The sequence below is a fragment of the Thrips palmi genome, unplaced genomic scaffold (assembly GCF_012932325.1).
Source record: "Thrips palmi isolate BJ-2018 unplaced genomic scaffold, TpBJ-2018v1 HiC_scaffold_19, whole genome shotgun sequence".
NCBI lineage: Eukaryota > Metazoa > Arthropoda > Insecta > Thysanoptera > Thripidae > Thrips > Thrips palmi.
Window position 1 is genome coordinate 3,538,276 of NW_023144628.1, and position 17,879 is coordinate 3,556,154.

General features: G+C 61.1%; 1 protein-coding gene across 1 annotated transcript in view; it reads right to left on the reverse strand.

Moving 5' to 3' along the window:
- LOC117646236 overlaps nt 1–17,879 on the reverse strand; it is a 46,953-nt gene that overhangs the window by 7,373 nt on the left and 21,701 nt on the right. Inside the window, exons 4-6 of the mRNA XM_034387069.1 lie at nt 14,569–14,755; nt 6,288–6,496; nt 1,411–1,502 (exon numbers count right to left, since the gene is read on the reverse strand). Coding sequence (XP_034242960.1) covers nt 1,411–1,502; nt 6,288–6,496; nt 14,569–14,755 — 488 coding nt within the window. The remainder of the gene's footprint in view (nt 1–1,410; nt 1,503–6,287; nt 6,497–14,568; nt 14,756–17,879) is intronic.

Here is a 17,879-nt window from a genome sequence, read left to right on the forward strand (position 1 = left end):
GGGCGGCCCCGGGCGGCCCCGGCCTCGCGGTCCGTGTTATGCCGAGGTAAACATGGGGCTCGCCGACTCCCGCCAGCACTTTGAATTTAATTAGAGCGACGGTGAGAAGATCGGCCCGGAGGAGCGGCGGAGGGGAGGGGAGGGGGGAGGGGAGGGGGTACCGCCTTCCGCCGCCGGCCCGTCCGCCGGCCGCTCCGTTTGCCTTCTTGATCTCTGGCGCGGAATAACGCCCCATTTTGCCTGCATCAGCGTATCAGCACGGAGACGACGCCGGAGGCTTGCAGTGCCCCGGCCGAGGCCACGGCGGCGCCTTTGCAGCGCCTTGGCAGTGCCCTGGCAGCGCCGCGGGCAGACGGAAGGAAACGAACAAGTCCGCTGACTCGATTTCTAAAAAGTGCTCCTTGTTATTGCATTTTAATTATCTGGTGGCGTCGCGCCCCTCCGGTCGGGCCGCCGGTCTTCCACGTCAAATTAACATCGTCTGCGTTCGACACGTCCATTCCGATGGCGGCTTGCTCCGTACTCCGTACGCCGTACGCCAGGCCGCACCGCTCTGCACGCCCCCGACCTCTCTCTGGTTCCCTCTCTGAACTGGTCAGAGAGTCGTGTTCGTTCGCTAAATTTTCGAGATTCGACCACTTTTTGACCAACTTGGTCGGAAAATCGTTGCGGTCAAAGCCAAAATCGTTGTGGTCAACGTCTTTCCGATTCAGGGCATGAAAGAGAAGGGTCTTAAGAATACTAGGACGTCGAGGGAGGCCTTTTACGGCGACTAGATTGGACACAGTGGCCACCCAAAGTCAGCAAAATCAGCAAATTTCCGAGATTCGACCACTTTTTGACCAACTTGGTCGGAAAATCGTTGCGGTCAAAGCCAAAATCGTTGTGGTCAACGTCTCCCTGATGCAGGGCATGAAAGAGTAGGGTCTGAAGAATACTAGGACGTCGAGGGAGGCCTTTTACGGCGACTAGATTGGACACAGTGGCCACCCAAAGTCAGCAAAATCAGCAAATTTCCGAGATTCAACCACTTTTTGACCAACTTGGTCGGAAAATCGTTGCGGTCAAAGCCAAAATCGTTGTGGTCAACATCTCCCCGATACAGGGCATGAAAGAGTAGGGTCTTAAGGATACTAGGGCGTCGAGGTAGGCCGTTGGCCGCAACTAGGTCGGACGCAGTGGCCGCCCAAAATCAGCGAAAACGGCTACTTTCGGAGATTCAGTCACTCTTTGACCAACTTTGTGACGTTACTGGTCCCAAACCCGAAGAAGGCCCCGGCAGATTTTTCTTCCTGTCTGCTCTGGCCAGCCCGAGCCTGAAAACATTGTCCTTTGTCCTCACGTGGTTTCTTTAATTTATAATAGGGAGTTCCCTTGCGCCTGTGCACACATGCATGTCCTTGTACGTACCGACATCTCGCTGGCTGGGTGGTCGATGAAGACCATCTCGGACTCCTCGTCCTCCATCAGAACCGAGACCGATTTCTCCCCGAACTCGTCGTCTGGAACAGCAGCAAAGACAGGAGTGAAAATTTTAAACAGCCGTGAAATGAAAGGGTAGCAGCCTTGCGCCGCCAAAACGTGTCCCACACTGATGCGCTCGCTTTGGGCAGCGTCCAAGGACATGCCCTCGCCGCAGTGTGGGGCGTGGCCGGGCGGGGCGGGGGGGGGGGGGGGGGGGGCAGAACAGCAAGATGCGTTGGCTTGGCTTGCCGACGACAGCTCTGTTGATAAAGCATTGGGTGTATATAAGCATTGTTCGCGGGGCAATATACTCCACCACGCCTCCGACGCCACCACCACGGGGCACAGGCCACGTGTACAGTGCTACGCTCGCACCTACACACCCACCCAACCACCACACCTACTCATCTACACTCGCTCACACCCACGCGCGCGCACACAGACACACACCCCTCTGCCATGCCTATAACGCCGCTGCCCGTCAATTTAATAAGCCCGCTAACTACCGTCAACATTTTTAATAGAATTTGCGGCCCGTTTAAGCCCATCAAGCCCTCGGCCCAGGTGGGGTGGCGGCGGCGCGGCGAGGCTGATATGACTCACCTCGTGAAGGCCAGTAGAGTGAATCCGAATGGGGGGGAGAACGTGGCGCAAAATTTTGTCTGGTCCACTGTGCTGAGTCCCGGGCAGACAGGCAGACAGGCAGGCAGGCAGGCAGACAGGAAGGCGGGCAGGCACACGCGTCGGAAGCCAGAGGCCAGAGGCCGGCCGGAGGCAGACAGAACCGTTGATCGCATTCATCGTGGACCACTAATTAAACTCGTCTGGCCGGCCGACGGACAGCGAGGGCCTCTGCTTTTTAATCTCGACGCGTAGTACAGTGCGCGGCCTCGCCTCGCCCGGGGGGGGGGGCAAAACGGAACCCTTTCCGCAGAAATATTCCAGCCGCGATGCCATTCGCCGTTTTTCCAGGACGCGTGTGTGAGTGCGAGCAGTCGGAGGGTCGTGTGGACCGGTAATGGGACCAATGAGTTCCGCGTGGAGGGGGGGGGGGGGAGTGCAGAGCTGTAATTTTAGGGGCCTGGCGGTAATAAAGTCTTGAGGCACGGTGCTGCCCCTCGTGTCGGTGGCGCCACCCACGCCAAGCCCTCGCCACGGCCCTCGCCACGGCCCCTCAGTGTCCCGCAGTATGCACGCAACCTTCTCGCCAAGTCCCTTTCCTTTCGCCTGCACTGCAAAAATCACAAAGCGACCCCAGTCATTTCGCCGGCCCCGGACTCGCGTTGCGCTGCGGCGGGCTGCCGGCTCTGCGTGGCTCTGTGATTCGTCGCAACGCGACACGGTGAAGCGTTGACGGATTTCCTCGAGGGTTGCTGCTTCGATTGTCCTCGATCGATGACGAGATTGCTGTCGATGACTGGGAGGCAATTTGGTTTTGCTTTCGAGTCCGGCCTTGCTCTGCCCTCTGCGCAGCGCGGCGCAGTGTGGTGGAATCCAGCCTACGGGATCAACTATGCGCCTCGCCCTCGCTCCACTTGGTTTCGACGAGGCGAGGCGGCCTGGTTGGCCTGGAGGAGGCGCGGGCGGCGGGCATACCTGGCGGTGCTGGCGCGGCTGCCGCGCCCCGGCAAGTCGACTTGTTGTTCGAGGCGAAATAAGCCAAGGGCCGCAATGCCGCGCTGTGCTGGCGAGGCTACCCTGCGCGGAGCAGTGGTTCGTATAGTCCAGCGGTTCCCAACCTTCTTCGGTTCGCGACCCCAAATTTGTAACAAAAAATTTCCGCGACCCCCAGGAAAAATTTCGCGACCCCACGCGACCCCACGCGACCCCTCCTTTAGCATGCCTTTGTTACGGAGTGTGATTATCGGCCTTAGTTTGGGAGCAGTATTGCCACAAAGTTGATCAAAACGCTCAGAAATGTCTTTAAAAAATCGTGTTTTGGGCCGACTTTGAGCAGCTACTGCGTCTGATCCGACAAGGTATTTCGTCCTCCCTCGACGGGCATTTGGTCTTTGGACCTTCCTTTAGCATGCCTCTGTTACGGAGTGCGATTATCAGTCTTAGTTTGGGAGCAGTGTTGTCTCAAAGTTGGCCGAAACGGTCAGCAGTGTCTTTGAAAAATCGTGTTTTGGGCCGATTTTAAGCAGCCACTGCGTCTGATCCGAGGCGGGCATTTTGCTCCCTCAACGGGCAGTTGGTCTTTGGACCTTCCTTTAGCATGCCTTTGTTACGTAGTGCAATTATCAGTCTTAGTTTGGGAGCAGTATTGTCTCAAAGTTGGCCGAAACGCTCAGAAATGTCTATGAAAAATCGTGTTTTGGGCCGATTTTAAGCAGCCACTGCGTCTGATCCGAGGCGGGCATTTTGCTCCCTCAACGGGCAATTGGTCTTTGGACCTTCCTTTAGCATGCCTTTGTTACGGAGTGTGATTATCGGCCTTAAATTGGGAGCAGTATTGTCTCAAAGTTGGCCGAAACGCTCAGAAATGTCTATGAAAAATCGTGTTTTGGGCCGATTTTAAGCAGCCACTGCGTCTGATCCGAGGCGGGCATTTTGCTCCCTCAACGGGCAATTGGTCTTTGGACCTTCCTTTAGCATGCCTTTGTTACGGAGTGTGATTATCGGCCTTAAATTGGGAGCAGTATTGTCTCAAAGTTGATGAAAACAGTAAAAAATGCCTTTGCATGCCATTTTGATCCACTTTGAGACAATACTGCTCCCAAACTAAGGCCGATAATCGCACTCCGTAACAAAGGCATGCTAAAGGAAGGTCCAAAGACCAAATGCCCGCTAAGGAAGGACGAAATACCATGTCGGATCAGACGCAGTTGCTGCTTAAAGTCGGCCTAAAACCCGAATTTTCAAAGGCATTTTCGACCGTTTTGAACAATTCTGCCAGCCGGGAAACAGCCGCAACCCCAGGCGACCCCAACCACCTCGCCGCGACCCCTCGAAATTTTTTCCTACATCCCCTTTTTTGCCGAATCCATACCCCGTTCTTGGCTCCGTTCCGACAGCTGCTTTTCTTGCCTGGGCGAAAACCAACCGAGAGATCGATTGATCCAACTAATCGCTTTTGTCCGTGAGATTTTCATTTTGCTGCGTTTTTCATCGCGGGTGAAAGCCTTTCGAAACTGGCTGGACTCCGCAACCACGCCCTTTCGTTCGCACCGTCGCGGTGGCTGGACCACACCCGCCACCCTCAGAATGAGCCGCCAACCCCGTGAGTCGCCAGTTCATCTCGGAGATAAAATAAGCCAACAACAAAAACAACAACAACACGATGTTGGGTGGAAGTTCCCCGCGGCGTTCCTGCTTTTCTCTGAATGTAGATCCGGAAGGAAGTCGGAGCCCCCCCCCCCTCCGCCTTCCTCCCCCCTCCCCCTTTCCATCAGGCCCCTCCAGGGGCATAGGGAAGGGATCCAGCATCCAGGCGGCGGCGGTTTGCATGCTCTATCGGGTTATCTTCGAGAGGGGGGCCTTGAGGGGGGCCTTGCGGGGCGCCTTGCGGGGGGCGGGGCCCACGGCGGGAGCGGCGGCGGTCGGCGCGGCGGTCTGGGAGAAGACGGTCTTGTCGAGCAGCAGCGGGCCCCGGCCCCGGCCCCGGCAGGCCTCGGGGGAGTCGGCAACCTCATTCGGCGCCGCGCTAATCGCAGAATCGCCGCCAACTTTTCCATGTCCGCCGAGATGAAGGGGACACCGCGGCTACACTTTCAGAGAAAAAGGGGCGTGTACCTGCCCTCCGCAAAGTGCGTCGAATATATGCGGGGAATAACGAAATCGGCCACGTGGACTGCCGGGGCTTGGCGAGGCTTGGCAGGGCAGAGCGCCGCGGCCACACGCTGGCGGCCGAACACGCCCCGGGGGAGTGGCTACCTCCTCGGGCCGGGGCGGGAGCGGGGTGGGGCGGAGCGGAGTGCCCACACAGACCCGGTTTAAGTGCGCCATATTTTTCGGCCCTGCTCCGACCGACCCACGCCCAAGTTATTGCAAAAGCGAGCCGAGCCCGACCTGGCCGGAGCCGCCGGAGCCAGGGCAGCACGCTGCGCACCACGCAATGGCGGCGGACGAAAGAGTTGCAACGAATGCCGCCAGCAGGAGTCGTAGGAGTAGGCACGCGGGGCGGGGCGGTCCAATCAGGGCGGTGGCTCGCAGTGGCTGGCAGTGCCGAGGCCCAGGGCCGCGGCAGTGGAGTGGCTCTCCACGGGGCGGCGAACATGAGTGCGCCGAGGCCCGCTAGATCCGCTGAGGGCCCTTTGGCGGTCGCAGTCACAGTGCGGGGGACGAGGACGACGAGGACGACGACGACGACCGCGAGGATGGCGGCCTCCTCAAAGTGATTCCCGAGACCGCGGCGAGACACGCACGCGCAAAAATGAAAGCCATGGCCGCCACTCGAAGCGGCTCGGAGCGACTCGAAGCGACGCGACGGGGATGGGGCCAAGTCACGCTGCTGCAGCCCGGCCGCCGACGGCGCGACTTTGGCTGTGTTTGAATTCCATCAGGGGGGCTTGTTGGCGGGGGAAGGGGAGGGGCCGGGTCAAGGAGGTGACTTTCGTCCGGAGAGAGGCGCTGCCGGGCTGCGCCGCCTGGCTTCTGCCCCCACAACCACGCCGGGGCCGCCGGGAATGTTTCAGCGCTCTCTCAATTTCATTACCGCGACCATCCTTTCCCCGCCGCCGCCGCCGCCGCCGCCACCAAGCCAGGTGAGGTATTGCAGGCCGTCCTTCATTCGCTGCAGCAGCCCGCCCAGGCTGTGCGATGGGCGGGGGGCGTGGCGGGGGGCGGAGGGTGGCCGCGCCGAAGACCTCCAGCAGACTCACCCAGCGAGGCGTCGTAGGTGTGGATGTACTCCGACGTCATGAACTGCGACACGAGCGCCGTCTTGCCCACGCCGGACTCGCCCAGCAGCACGACGCGGAACTTGTTGATCTGCTCCTCCTGGCTGGCCGTGTCCGAGGACACGTTGTTGTACGACGAGCCGCAGCAGGAGCCCTCGAACGGGGACCGCTCGCCGCTCAGCCCCGACGCCCTGCAACAGACCCGGTCCAATCAGTTTACCTCCACACACACACACACACACACACACACACACACACACACACACACACACACACACACACACACACACACACACCACATCCGTTTGAACTTAGAGACCAGTTTCTGGCAGTGACAATCTGCCCCTGTGCGTTCGATACCCCCGCCGCTGTGCGCCCTGCGCGGCACTGCGCGCCTGGCGACGACAGGCTGCTGAATCGTGCAAGCCGCTCTAGTTTCCCGCCTCCTTCGCCCGCCGCGTTGCTGCACTGCCGCGCTCTCGGCCTCGCCATGGCTGCGCTCTGCTCGGCTCTGCTCTGCTGACGATGAGTCGAGTTCGGAGCGGCCTCTGGGAAGAATGGGGCAGATTCGGGCAAAGCCGGCAAAGCAGACAAGTGGAAATCGACCGGCCGGATCTCGAACCAGAGTCTCCTTCTTCTGCTCATGATAATGTCTGGGAGTGTGTGAGTCGGGGGGTGGGGAGGGGATTATGAGGGAGACGGTGTGAGCCCCCCGTGGGCCCCATCCACGTGTACCTCCCCCCAGCGCTAAGCCCCCGTTGCGGCCCTCATCCCGTCCCGGGGGATCCTGCGTCGGGATCCTGTCGCTAGGCCGCCGAGCTCGCAATTGGCGCAATCCGTCTGGATTGGTGCGCGAGTGCGAGTGGCGAGGTGCGAGCGGTGAATGAACGCCCGGCCGCCGCATTCGGCCGCACGCAGCGAGCCGTTCGGGCCATCGCTCACAACTCGGCACTCCACTCGCACCCCCAAAAGTCGGCACGGTAATCCCTCCGCAGCCCCCTCCTTGCCCCCTCCCCTCGGGGCCTGCACACGGCCCGGCCCGGTCCTCGAGGTAATCAAGGGCTGGAACACTTAGGCACGAGAGCGGAGCAATCCGTCTCCGAGGCGCCGGGCGGCAAGCGGGGCGGCAAGCGGGCCAATCCAGGCCAGGTAGGTACAAGCTGCTACCGCGCTAAAAATGGGCTAATTAATTTTCTTTTCAGGGTGGCGCGAATAATAGCGGTCGGCCCCCTGCCGCCGGCAAGGCTCGCCGGCCAGGTCCCGGACTACCTGAACGGCCAGCCCGTGGCCTGCAGACTGATTCCGGGAGTCGTTTTCATCTCTCTGTCCCTCTCAAACTCACGGGGCGTCTCGTATGGGTGGAAGCGAGGCTACTGCCGCGCGAGATGGCCGGCTCCTTGATTGGCCGTGCACGCGGCCAACGAGCCGCGGCGGGAGTGGGCCCCAATGCCGCCCCAGTGGCCGCCCCATTGCCCCATTAGGGGCACCTCGATTCGCGGCTGGACGGGCTGGACCGCCAGGCAGGGGCCTCGGTGAAAACAATACGAGGGCTGCCAATCAATACCCCATCAACCGGAGTGTCCCTCTGCGCCCAGGCCGCCCTGGCCGCCACCGCACTGGGCCGGGCCTCACTCACACTGTCTGCCACCATGCCCCCCCCCCCCCGCTTGTCCGCGTTTATTCTCATTAAAATATCTGGAGCGGGTCTTTCGTCCGCCCCGGTGACAGTCACGTCGTCGTTCGCAGTAAGCCGCCCCTCCCCTCCCCGCCCCCTCCCCTCCCCTCCCCGCCTCCTCCCCTCGTCGCGCACTAATCTGCCGCCCTGTTCAGCCCCTTGAGCCTTGATCCCCGAGTCGCAGGCAGCCGTCAGGCGGCAGCCACTTCGCCGGCCCACTTTTGGCAGGCACACTCGAAAACCCAGGCGACCCGAAGCTCGCTCACTGTTGGCGCGACGTCCTGGTGCTTGGGCCTGCTGCGGAGGCTGCAGCAGACAGGGGCCGGTCCGTGTGTTGTCCATGATCGGCTCTCTGCCGGGTGGCCGCGTGCCGCGCCGCCAAGCGTGACTTGAGCCGTCAAAGTTTCCTCCGCGCGACAACGGGGCCTGCTGCTAAGCCCCTCGCCGCGCTGCCGCGCTGCCGCGCCAACGCGCCGGGCCCCCGCACCGCGACACATCACCGTGTCCTCTGGTCCTTTGAGGACGTCCGCATGTCAGCGCGGCAAGGCCCCCTGGGCCCTACCCGCCCCGCTAAACTAAAGACCTCGGTGCCGGCGCGTCCCCCGAAAGTAGGTCACGCCGCCAACAAACCGGAACAAATAATAATTGTTTGTGGAAATGTTTGGCGCGCGCGGGGAGCTAAGTGGCGCGGCGTGTGGAAACCGTGCGCACTCTACGGCTGGAGCGAGGCACGGTGGGGCCCTTTGATGCGCCGCCGCGCCCCACCAGCCGAAGGGCTCCAAGGCCGACGGCATCCTGGAATCGGTCTCGAACGAGTAATTATCTGGAGCACGGCGGGGTGGCGCGCGGCGGGGCGGGGTGGAGCCATTATACGACATGTATTATACATGAGTCAACGGACGCACGGCCGCACTGCATGTGTGCGTGTGTGCATACGCATTACAGTATTCAAAGAGACCCTCCAGGTGTAGCGTACACTGCGTACTCTCTCTCTACGCAACCCTCCGGAAGAAGACGGAGGTAGAACCGGTGCTGTGTAGCACCGCCCCGCCGACCGCGGCGACCGCCTCGTGCAGAGGCCCTGGTGGAGAGGAGTAGCCTGTCGGCAGGTCGGCCCTGGAACGGTCGCCAGGTAGATGGGGCCCCAGCCTGGCCCGGCCCAGGCCAAGATTGGCACTGTGATTGCCATCGGTCTGGTTCGGGCGAGGTCTAGGTTAGGTTTGCAGAGCGCAGCGGGACGGATAAGACCCCAGAACAAACTCGCAAAAGGGAAAAAAACCAACGGCGAGAAGGAGAAGGGCTCAGACTACACCGAAAACAACGCCGATGTCGCCGTCTCGACGTTGGTGGCGAACCACTTCGGAGGTCAAGAAGGAGGGGTGGCTGGGCAGGCTGGCGTGGGTGGCCCGGCAGGTGTCGGCGCGGCAGTGCGTGTTACACCAACGTTAGGCCCTCCCAGCCTTCCAGCCGCCACGGCCCCCTGCTCCCGCGGCGCCGCCGCCAGAACTTCGATCCGCAGGGATCACCAACAACACTGGCAGGGAGCGCTAAAAGTCAGCCGACTTGGTCCGACTGAGGAGGGACAATGAACTGCCTGCTGCCGGGGCGCTGGGCCCGCTGGCGAGGCCTCAGATGGGGTCGAGGGGAGCGTGGAGCGGGGTCCAGCAAGTAACGGGGGAAGGGGAGTGAAGGGGCTTCTCACGTTTCGACTGTAGCAGGGCCAGCCGGGCAGGCGGGCAGGCGGATCGGATTCCAAACCGTCCGCACGCACGCAACGCGGCCGCCTCGCCCCGCCTCGCCCCGCCTCGCCCCGCCTCGCCCGGCCGGCCCTGCAAATTAAATCAAGCCCCATAATGAAGAGGTGTTTCCTCGCGTTTTAATTCGCGCTTATTTGAGCCGCGCCGTGGCACCCCCACACCGCGGCTCGCCAGGGACGTAATTGCCGTGGCAGGCCACCTGTTGGCTGCGGCCAGCCACCATTATACAGCGATTGGCCTGTGCACACACACGCGCGCGCACACACACACACACACACACAGGCACACACGGACGCCAGACGCACGCACACAACCCTGACGATGCACTCTGCGTGGAAGCCTCCTGCAAGCACCCTGCTTCAATTCTGAATGCCGAAACAGTTTCGCTCCAGAGGTTGAACGATTCATTTTTCACGAGAGAGTATATTGGCGGGCAGCACAGACCAGGCCCAGCACCAGCACTGCTGGGAGCATCGATCGCGGAGCCGTGGCGCGGTCGGCGCGGTCGGAGACCTGACTCGAATCCTTCCTGGCTTTGGACCAGCGCTGCCACGCCGTCAGCCGGCAGTCAGGACCACACTCGTGTGCACATCGACGGGCATTTCAGGCTCTCTCTCTCGGATTACTGACGTTTCACAATTCTATTCTGGTAGGTCGAGCATTGATGGCTTCAGTTCTGAAAGTTTGCGTGTGAAATTCTGATGGCGCATCTCAATACTGCCTATAATCAGAACGTTTAAAAACTCATTTTCATGGCACACATTTTGTCACGCATTGTGTCAACAGGAGTGAAATCACCACAGTGGGGCTGCCTGGGGGCCGTCCTGGCTGTGCTGGTGGGGCCTGGAACCACAGCCACAGCGGCCACGGCGCTCAGGGTCGGCCCCCCAATCAGAACACTTCCGGTGGGGAACGTGACAGGGGCGCTGCCGACTCGCGCCGACCACCACCAATGGACCGCGCTTTCAGCGCTCACGGAAACGAAATCGTAGTAAGAACTCCCCCGAGTCACCCTCCGCCATCTTGGATACCCCAGGTCTTTCAGCGCTCACGGAAACGAAATCGTAGTAAGAACTCCCCCGAGTCACCCTCCGCCATCTTGGATACCCCAGGCCTTTCAGCGCCCACGGAAACGAAATCGTAGTAAGAACTCCCCCGAGTCATCCTCCGCCATCTTGAATACCCCAGGTCACCCACCGCCCGAGCCGGTCATACTCTAGGCTAGGTCATTTCAGGAAATAGACAAAACTCGTAAAAAGTACAGAAAAGTTCTAAAATGCCTGGTCAATAATTTATCCTTTCGGCGGGTGATTTGGGGCAGTCCTTACTACTCATCCTATTCCCACAAATGTTTGGATTGCAGAGCAGCAAAAATATTAGCTTCCTTTTTATCGCGGTCAACATCGTTGATCACTCTTTTTATTCGTCTGGATGGACATGGAGTTTGATGGCTCGGGGGCCGATAAGAAGACGGCGATTTCGGGAGGCCCCATTATGGGGAGGGCTGAGGACGACGAGCGAGATGAGGGAAGAGAGAGGAGCAGAGGAAAGCCTCTTCCTCACTCTCACATGCGCACACACCATCTCTTTCTCACTCACACAAACACACCCACACACGCACACACGCGCGCAATCGAACGGCCAAATACACGCAAAGAGACTTGCGCAATAAAGGTCGCCTCGTGATTACGGCGGGACTCAGTGGCTTTGCCGATTTCCACGCTCCTCCCTTTGAAACGCGCACGCGCGCGCGCGCGCGCGCACACACACACACACACACACACACACAAGAAGATCCCGCAGTTATTCTAAGCGAATGTTTTGAATGAAACGATCTATCTGCGGTGGTATGGTGCACCACCACACATCGTTGCACAAGAAAATGATCATTTTCGTGTCTCCAGCCCCAAAGAAGAGCATCACGCGTCAAAAGGGGTCTTTGTTGTGTTGGAGCGTGGCGCTGGGATGACTGGCTCGGGGAGTAGTATTGACACAGGCCCTGCCTGCCAGTGGTGCGGTTACAGGGGCTGTGATTATGGATGCCCTCTTACGAGTGTAGCGGCAGCTCGGGCCGGCTGCCCCGCCTTACCGCGTCTTGCGCGGGCTGAGCACTGAGCAGGCTTCTTGGCAGCGCGTTCGCCACGCATCGCCACTCCGTGCCAACATTGCCGGCAACGACGGGGTTTACATTGGATTTCCCATGGGAGGATCTGGGCCTGCCGTAAGCACGCAATAAATTTTATCGGCGGCACACACACACACAGTCGAGGGTGTTTGCTCAGCTTGGTATGTAGGTGTGTTTATTGCCGCGTCACTTACACGTTTACAACTCCAGCAGCTGACAAAAGGCCCATACATTTCCCGCCAAATCATCCCGGGCACATGAAACGCGGCCCTTCGCAACGATATTGTAACTGATGCTGACGCGGCGCTCTTTCTAGCCGCGTACATCCGCCTCGTGTGAGAAACAGGGGGCCCGGCCAGGCCCTTTTCCGGGCCCTATGCACGCCCTGCAGCACCGGTGGCCGTGCGGCGACGCACGAAAAAAAGAGGGTTGTTTGCAGCTGGTGCTCCTCTCCCGCCTGTTGCACAGAGGGAATTCGGCGCTACACTGGATGACAAACGACGGTTAAAAAGTGGGCAAATGACTCCCTCCCTCTTTTGCACGTCGCTGCTTTACATCGCTTATCGGACGTGGGGCCGCAGTGACGCCATAGCGTGGGGTGGCAGTACACCGGGGTTGGACCGGGACCCCCGAGACTACTGCGGGTGACCCTCTGGCACGGCCGGGCACGGCCTCTCTCTTACTACCACCGGGGGAAATGTCTGCCCCACTCGCACAAGCTGCACGGCCGTGACAGGGGGGCGACGAGGCGAGCCAAGGTGACATCGCGACCGCTGTGTGAACTTGGGGGAACGTCAACGCACCGAGGCGCGCTGACGCTTTCTGTTTTTGAGGCTGCTGCATTCTGCCAAGCTGAGCTGAGTGGAGCGGGAAAGCACGTTAGGCGGCCTGTCGTCGCGGTCCTGTCACTTGTTGCTCTGCCCTCCGCACCCTCTGCACCCTCCGCACCCCGCAGCACCGCCGACAGGGAGATAGCGACATGACGGAGAATATCTCGACCACCTGGCTGTGACATTCGATCGAGTCTGGGGACGCAAAAGGCTTCAAGCGGGGGCACATCAAGTACACCGCAGAAACACAAAAAAGACGACCGCGTTCGTTTCCCGTTTTGACAGTTACATTAAAGCCTGCTTGAGTTTCTTCCGGTGTCCCCATGCCAACAGACTAAGGGCGATCGGTGCTAACTTGGCGGCGGGGCGGGGCGGCAGGCTTCCTTTTTACGACCCCGCCTTAGCCTTTCGGCCAGCCTCCTGCCCAGCCTCCTGCCCGCCCAGCTGGATGGCCGCGAAAAATAACGACGACCCCTTCTCGTCTCAGGGGGCTGCGGGGGCCGCCGAGTCGCTGGACCGAGAGATACGAATTTGGGAGGCGGATACAACTGGCCACCGAAGTGCCCCCCCCCCTTTTCCCCGTCGCGGCGTGGCGCCACCCTCCAACTCCACGGGGGCCTCTTGAGCAGATGGGAAGATGTCGCTGCCAGGGGGCAATAATATTCGGTCGCATGACTCACATTTTGCCGACGTCATGAACCCTCTCACATATGTGTCTCTGGACCCACTGGGCCCCGCGCCGGGCCCCCCACTGGGCCCCGCACTGGGCCCACAGAGAGCACAAAATGAGCCACAATATGGGCAGCGGGCGTGAAAACAGGGAAAGGGCAAACGGCTTCTGCCTCCCATGGAACCTAGATGGCCGCCTGAAAGGTGGGCAAAAGTCTGTTCTTTGCCTGAAAGCGGGCAAAAAGTGCTCCCACACCCAAAAAAAAAATGCCGCTTCTGGGTCCGCTACCGGCTCGGGCCATAGCGCACGCGCCCTCTGTAAGCCAACCGCACTCCGTCTGGTGGCCTGGACGCCCGCGAAGCCGAGGGTAGGCAGTCCCGCCCGACACGCCTGCACCCGGGTTGCCTGCCCCGCGCTCCGCAGGCGCTCTCCACAGCACAGAGAGGCCGTTTTTTTTTGTTTTGAATTGTTTTGCAGCTTGCCATCGGATTTTTCCCGTGCGGACACCGACCTTCCCTTCGCCCATCACTCCCCCGCGGTTCGCTGACGCGTCGGCGCGCGAAGCCCGCGAGGGTGTAGACGACGTGCGCTGACAACCAGGACGGCCCCTGCCAGCCCCGGCCAGCCCCTGCCGTCATCGGAATCCGATGTTGTTGAGCTCCGCGCGGTACACCGTGCTACACACCGTGCCGTGCCTTACCGTGCCGTGCCGTGCCGCCCCTGCCGCGCCGTGGCGAGCTGCCGCTGCCGGGACGTTGTGTGTTGGCATCGTGCCGCATTCTGTTTCGAGTGCATTAGACGCGAGCGAGGCGCAACTGGCGCGATGGTTGAAAATCAATAGAGGATGCACACAGTTTCCCCAGAGGACTCCGGCAGGCTGGCCAACCAACCAGCGGGCCGGCCGGGCCAAAAATGGTACGCAGTAAGTCCCGATCCGCCCTTCTCTTCCGTTAAATCAATCGCCGCCGGCCAATTTGTCACGCTTGTCAGGTTCGACGCCCCGGCCGCTGGAGGCAGGGCTGGAGGCAGGGATGGAGGCCCACGCCCACGCCGCCTACACCACCCCCTGCCCTCTCTGGGTTTTTCCTTGCACCGCAAAAGCGTTATGGTATTAGCTTCGTTACTTCCTCCGCCATTTCCCCGTTTATTCCCTTGATGTTGTTTGTTGCTTTCTTTTCTTTTCGCGCGGTGAGGCGTCTGACTGACCTGCTGGCCGTGGAGTTGACGCTGGTGTTGGAGCGCGACCGGCGGTTGATGATGGAGTCCCCGCAGTTGACGACGCCGCCCTTGTTGGTGATGGAGAAGGTGCGCAGGCGGTACAGGTCGTCGCCCGACCGCGGATTGTACGGCTTCTCTGGCAGCGAGCACACCCGGGGCCGGATGTGGTCCGGCACTGCCAACAAGACAAAACATACACGGGTTGCATTTTTATTGTGTTCAACTGGGAGGGAGGCTGCTCAGCTTTAGAGTGCGCGAAATTGTGAGGAAAAATTTCCGAGAACTTCTTTGAGAATTTCACAAGGCGATTCAATGACCTTGGAAAAAAGTGTTCACGCATGCTTCTGACGGCGAGGAGGGCCTCTCACTGTCCGTCTGTCGCCCCGCGCACGGCGCGCAAGGCCGCGGCGGCACTGCGCACGGCACGGCACTGCCGGATCGAAGGCCACCGCGACGTCCCAGATCAAGGGTCGCCCGCCACCCTAGAGGGCCCGGGGCCTCGAGCCGCCTAACAGACGTCCTGCCTGGGGATGCCGCGGGGCACGCCGATGGGCACGCCTGGCCGGGGCGACTGGTCGGGCGGGCCAAGTTGAGGGCAACTTAGCACCACCTCGCGCCGCCGAGCAGCCCAGGCGGACCCAGGCGCACCCAGGCGCCCAGCAGCTCAACATCAATATTTGGAGGCAACAACTTGGACTCGGACGGGACCAGACGCGGTTCGATACTCAGACGACGGCGCGCTTGTGGTTGCCTCGGCAAGCGCCGAATCCCCTCAAGCGTGCCCCCGCCACACACACACACACACACACACACACACACACACACACACACACACACACACAACGTATGACGCACAGACACAATGCGTGCTTAAAGTCAAGGACGTTATAAGCTCCCTGCCGGCTGGAAGCGCTGGAAGCACAACGTTCATTAAAGTTAATCCGTGGCCGCGAGGCCGCGGGGACGGCGCCGTGCCTGGCAGTGCCTCCACCGTGACTGCACCGCGCCATGACTACACCGACTCGGCCCTGACGACGACGAAGACGTGCCCTGTGGGACTTCCTTATTGGCAACACGAAACGCGCAGCGTCGGCGGCGGCGGCCCGGACCGCCCCAAGACCGACTTAAGCATCCGCCAAGGTGGCCAGGCTCAGCAGGCAGCCAGGCAGGCGGGGGGCGGACGGGCGGACGGGCCCGAGGTGGCCCCAAACGAATGGGCTTCGCTGGAATGTCTCAGCAGAGAATCCCGCGCGGGTCGCCGCGCTGGACATAACGGCGTATCTCGACGGGCATCGCGCATCACGTGCGCGGTTCCATCCGACGCCGCCGACGCCGCGCTGTCGGGGATCGAAACACGCGACAGAGTCCTGCGGGGGAAGGGGGTGGCTCCTGGAGAGAGCCAGCCAGGACCCTCGAACGGAGAGGAGGCAGGGAGAGGCAGCTCCAGGGACCCAAGCACCCTGGCGCGCCCTCGTTGAACTCCACCGTAAAATGAATTACCAGAGCGGTATCGTCCCCCTCCTTCCCCCTCCCCCCTCGTCCCTTTGGAACACACGGGATTAACCCCGCCGCCGCACTGGCCGCTCTGCTGCCGTCACTCCACCCACCCCACCATTATCAGTGCGCCGCTACGCGCCGCTAATGGGCATGAGCGCTGGGCTCGGCTCGGCAGACTCGGCCTGCTTGCCCTGCTTCGCGGAGGCGCGGCCCCTGCCTCGCTTCACGCCGCTTCGCCATGGCTTCACGCTCTGGTCCGGGGAGCGCGGGAAGCGGACTAGCAGATTGTTCCCTTGATTGGCCGCTCCGCCTCCGCCTCGGCGTCTCGGCGTTGAGAGCGGTTGGGTCGGCTCGGCGTCCGGCCAATCATAGGCCGGCGAGTAATGGGCCGAATGTACTGCTCGAATGGCCCGGCCCGCCCCCGGTCGCCTTGTTCCGTTCCGCGTCAACCCTTTGGCGGCCACGGCGGCGGCCACGGTGGCGGCCTCGGTGGCGGCGTGAAGCAAGGCGTGAAGCCGCTTGCCCGGCAACTTGTTGCGTCGCAGATTTGGTCGACCATTCGACCAAGTTTGCGGGGGCAGTGCTCCTGAACTGAGGTTGTTAATCGCACACCACAGTCAGGGCACAAAAGAAGGTCGTTACCACAGACACCCGCGTCGAGGGGTTGGGGCGGGATTAATAGACCGGGAGCACTGGCCGCGCAAAGCCGCCGATTGGTGGTACACATCCGCCAGCGTTTTGACCAACTTTTCGAGGACGGCGGCGGTCCTTGGGCTTCGACTTGGCGGTCTCCAACCAGATAAGAGGCAGTGGCCACCACAGCAAGCAGATGTCGCCATTTACAGCCTCTTCGCGGGAACGTGCTTCGCAGACAAATTGAGGCAGTTTAATATCTTCTCTCGGCTTTTGCTGCCTGCTCTCCGCGACCGAACACGGAGGGAGGCATCGGCCTTTTTCTCCTGCAGCTCTCTGCAGCATCGATCCAGAGGGGGCGGCGTCGCGGCGTCGCGGCGTCGCGGCGTCGGGCACCATGCAGTCTCCCATTGTGCAGAGCGGGGAGGCGAGGCGAGGCGCGCGAGGGGCGTCAGCCTCGGCGTCAGCCTCGGCGTCAGCCCGCCCCACACTCCTGTAAAAGTTGGCACACAGCCGCTGGTAAATAGACAACTGCGAGTGGGTGTCGCCGGCTTTGGGAACTCTTGGGGTCGCAGAGGCGGGGTGGGGCGGGGCGCGGCGGGGCGCGGCCTGCGACTTTATATTGGAGATCCGATCGCGTGTGAGAGCGCCCCACCCGCACCAAACTGGGATTACCCAACTTGGCTTGCGCGCTCAAATTCGCTAAAGGTGTCAATTTTGTCTGTTCCCCGACTTGGGTCGCCGAGCGCGCCGAGCTCCAACTTGGTGGCGGCTGGTGGCTTTTCTGAAGGCCGTGCTGAGCAGGCTGATGATGTTCTCGGGAAGGGGAGAGGGACGAGCGGTGTAGTGGGTGTCACACGGCACGAAGTTGGTGCTTGTGGTGGTGGCCTCTACAGGGGGATTTGATGAAAAAATTCCGGTGGTGAAAAGTAATGATTTCGCACTGGGTCTTCGTCATAAGAGGCATCAGCGGGGCATGTAGGGGTAGTTTTGGAAACGGGATGGCGAGACGAGTTGAACGAGGCAACGGGGCTCGACGGAGGGGCGGGCGAAAGGTGCTTTTGGACGTGGTTGTGGGCCGTGCGGCCAACCTGCACTCTTTGCAGTCCGACTGCCGCCCGACTCAGTACAGCCGGGCCGTACACCAAGCCCTACACCGTACAGCGGCC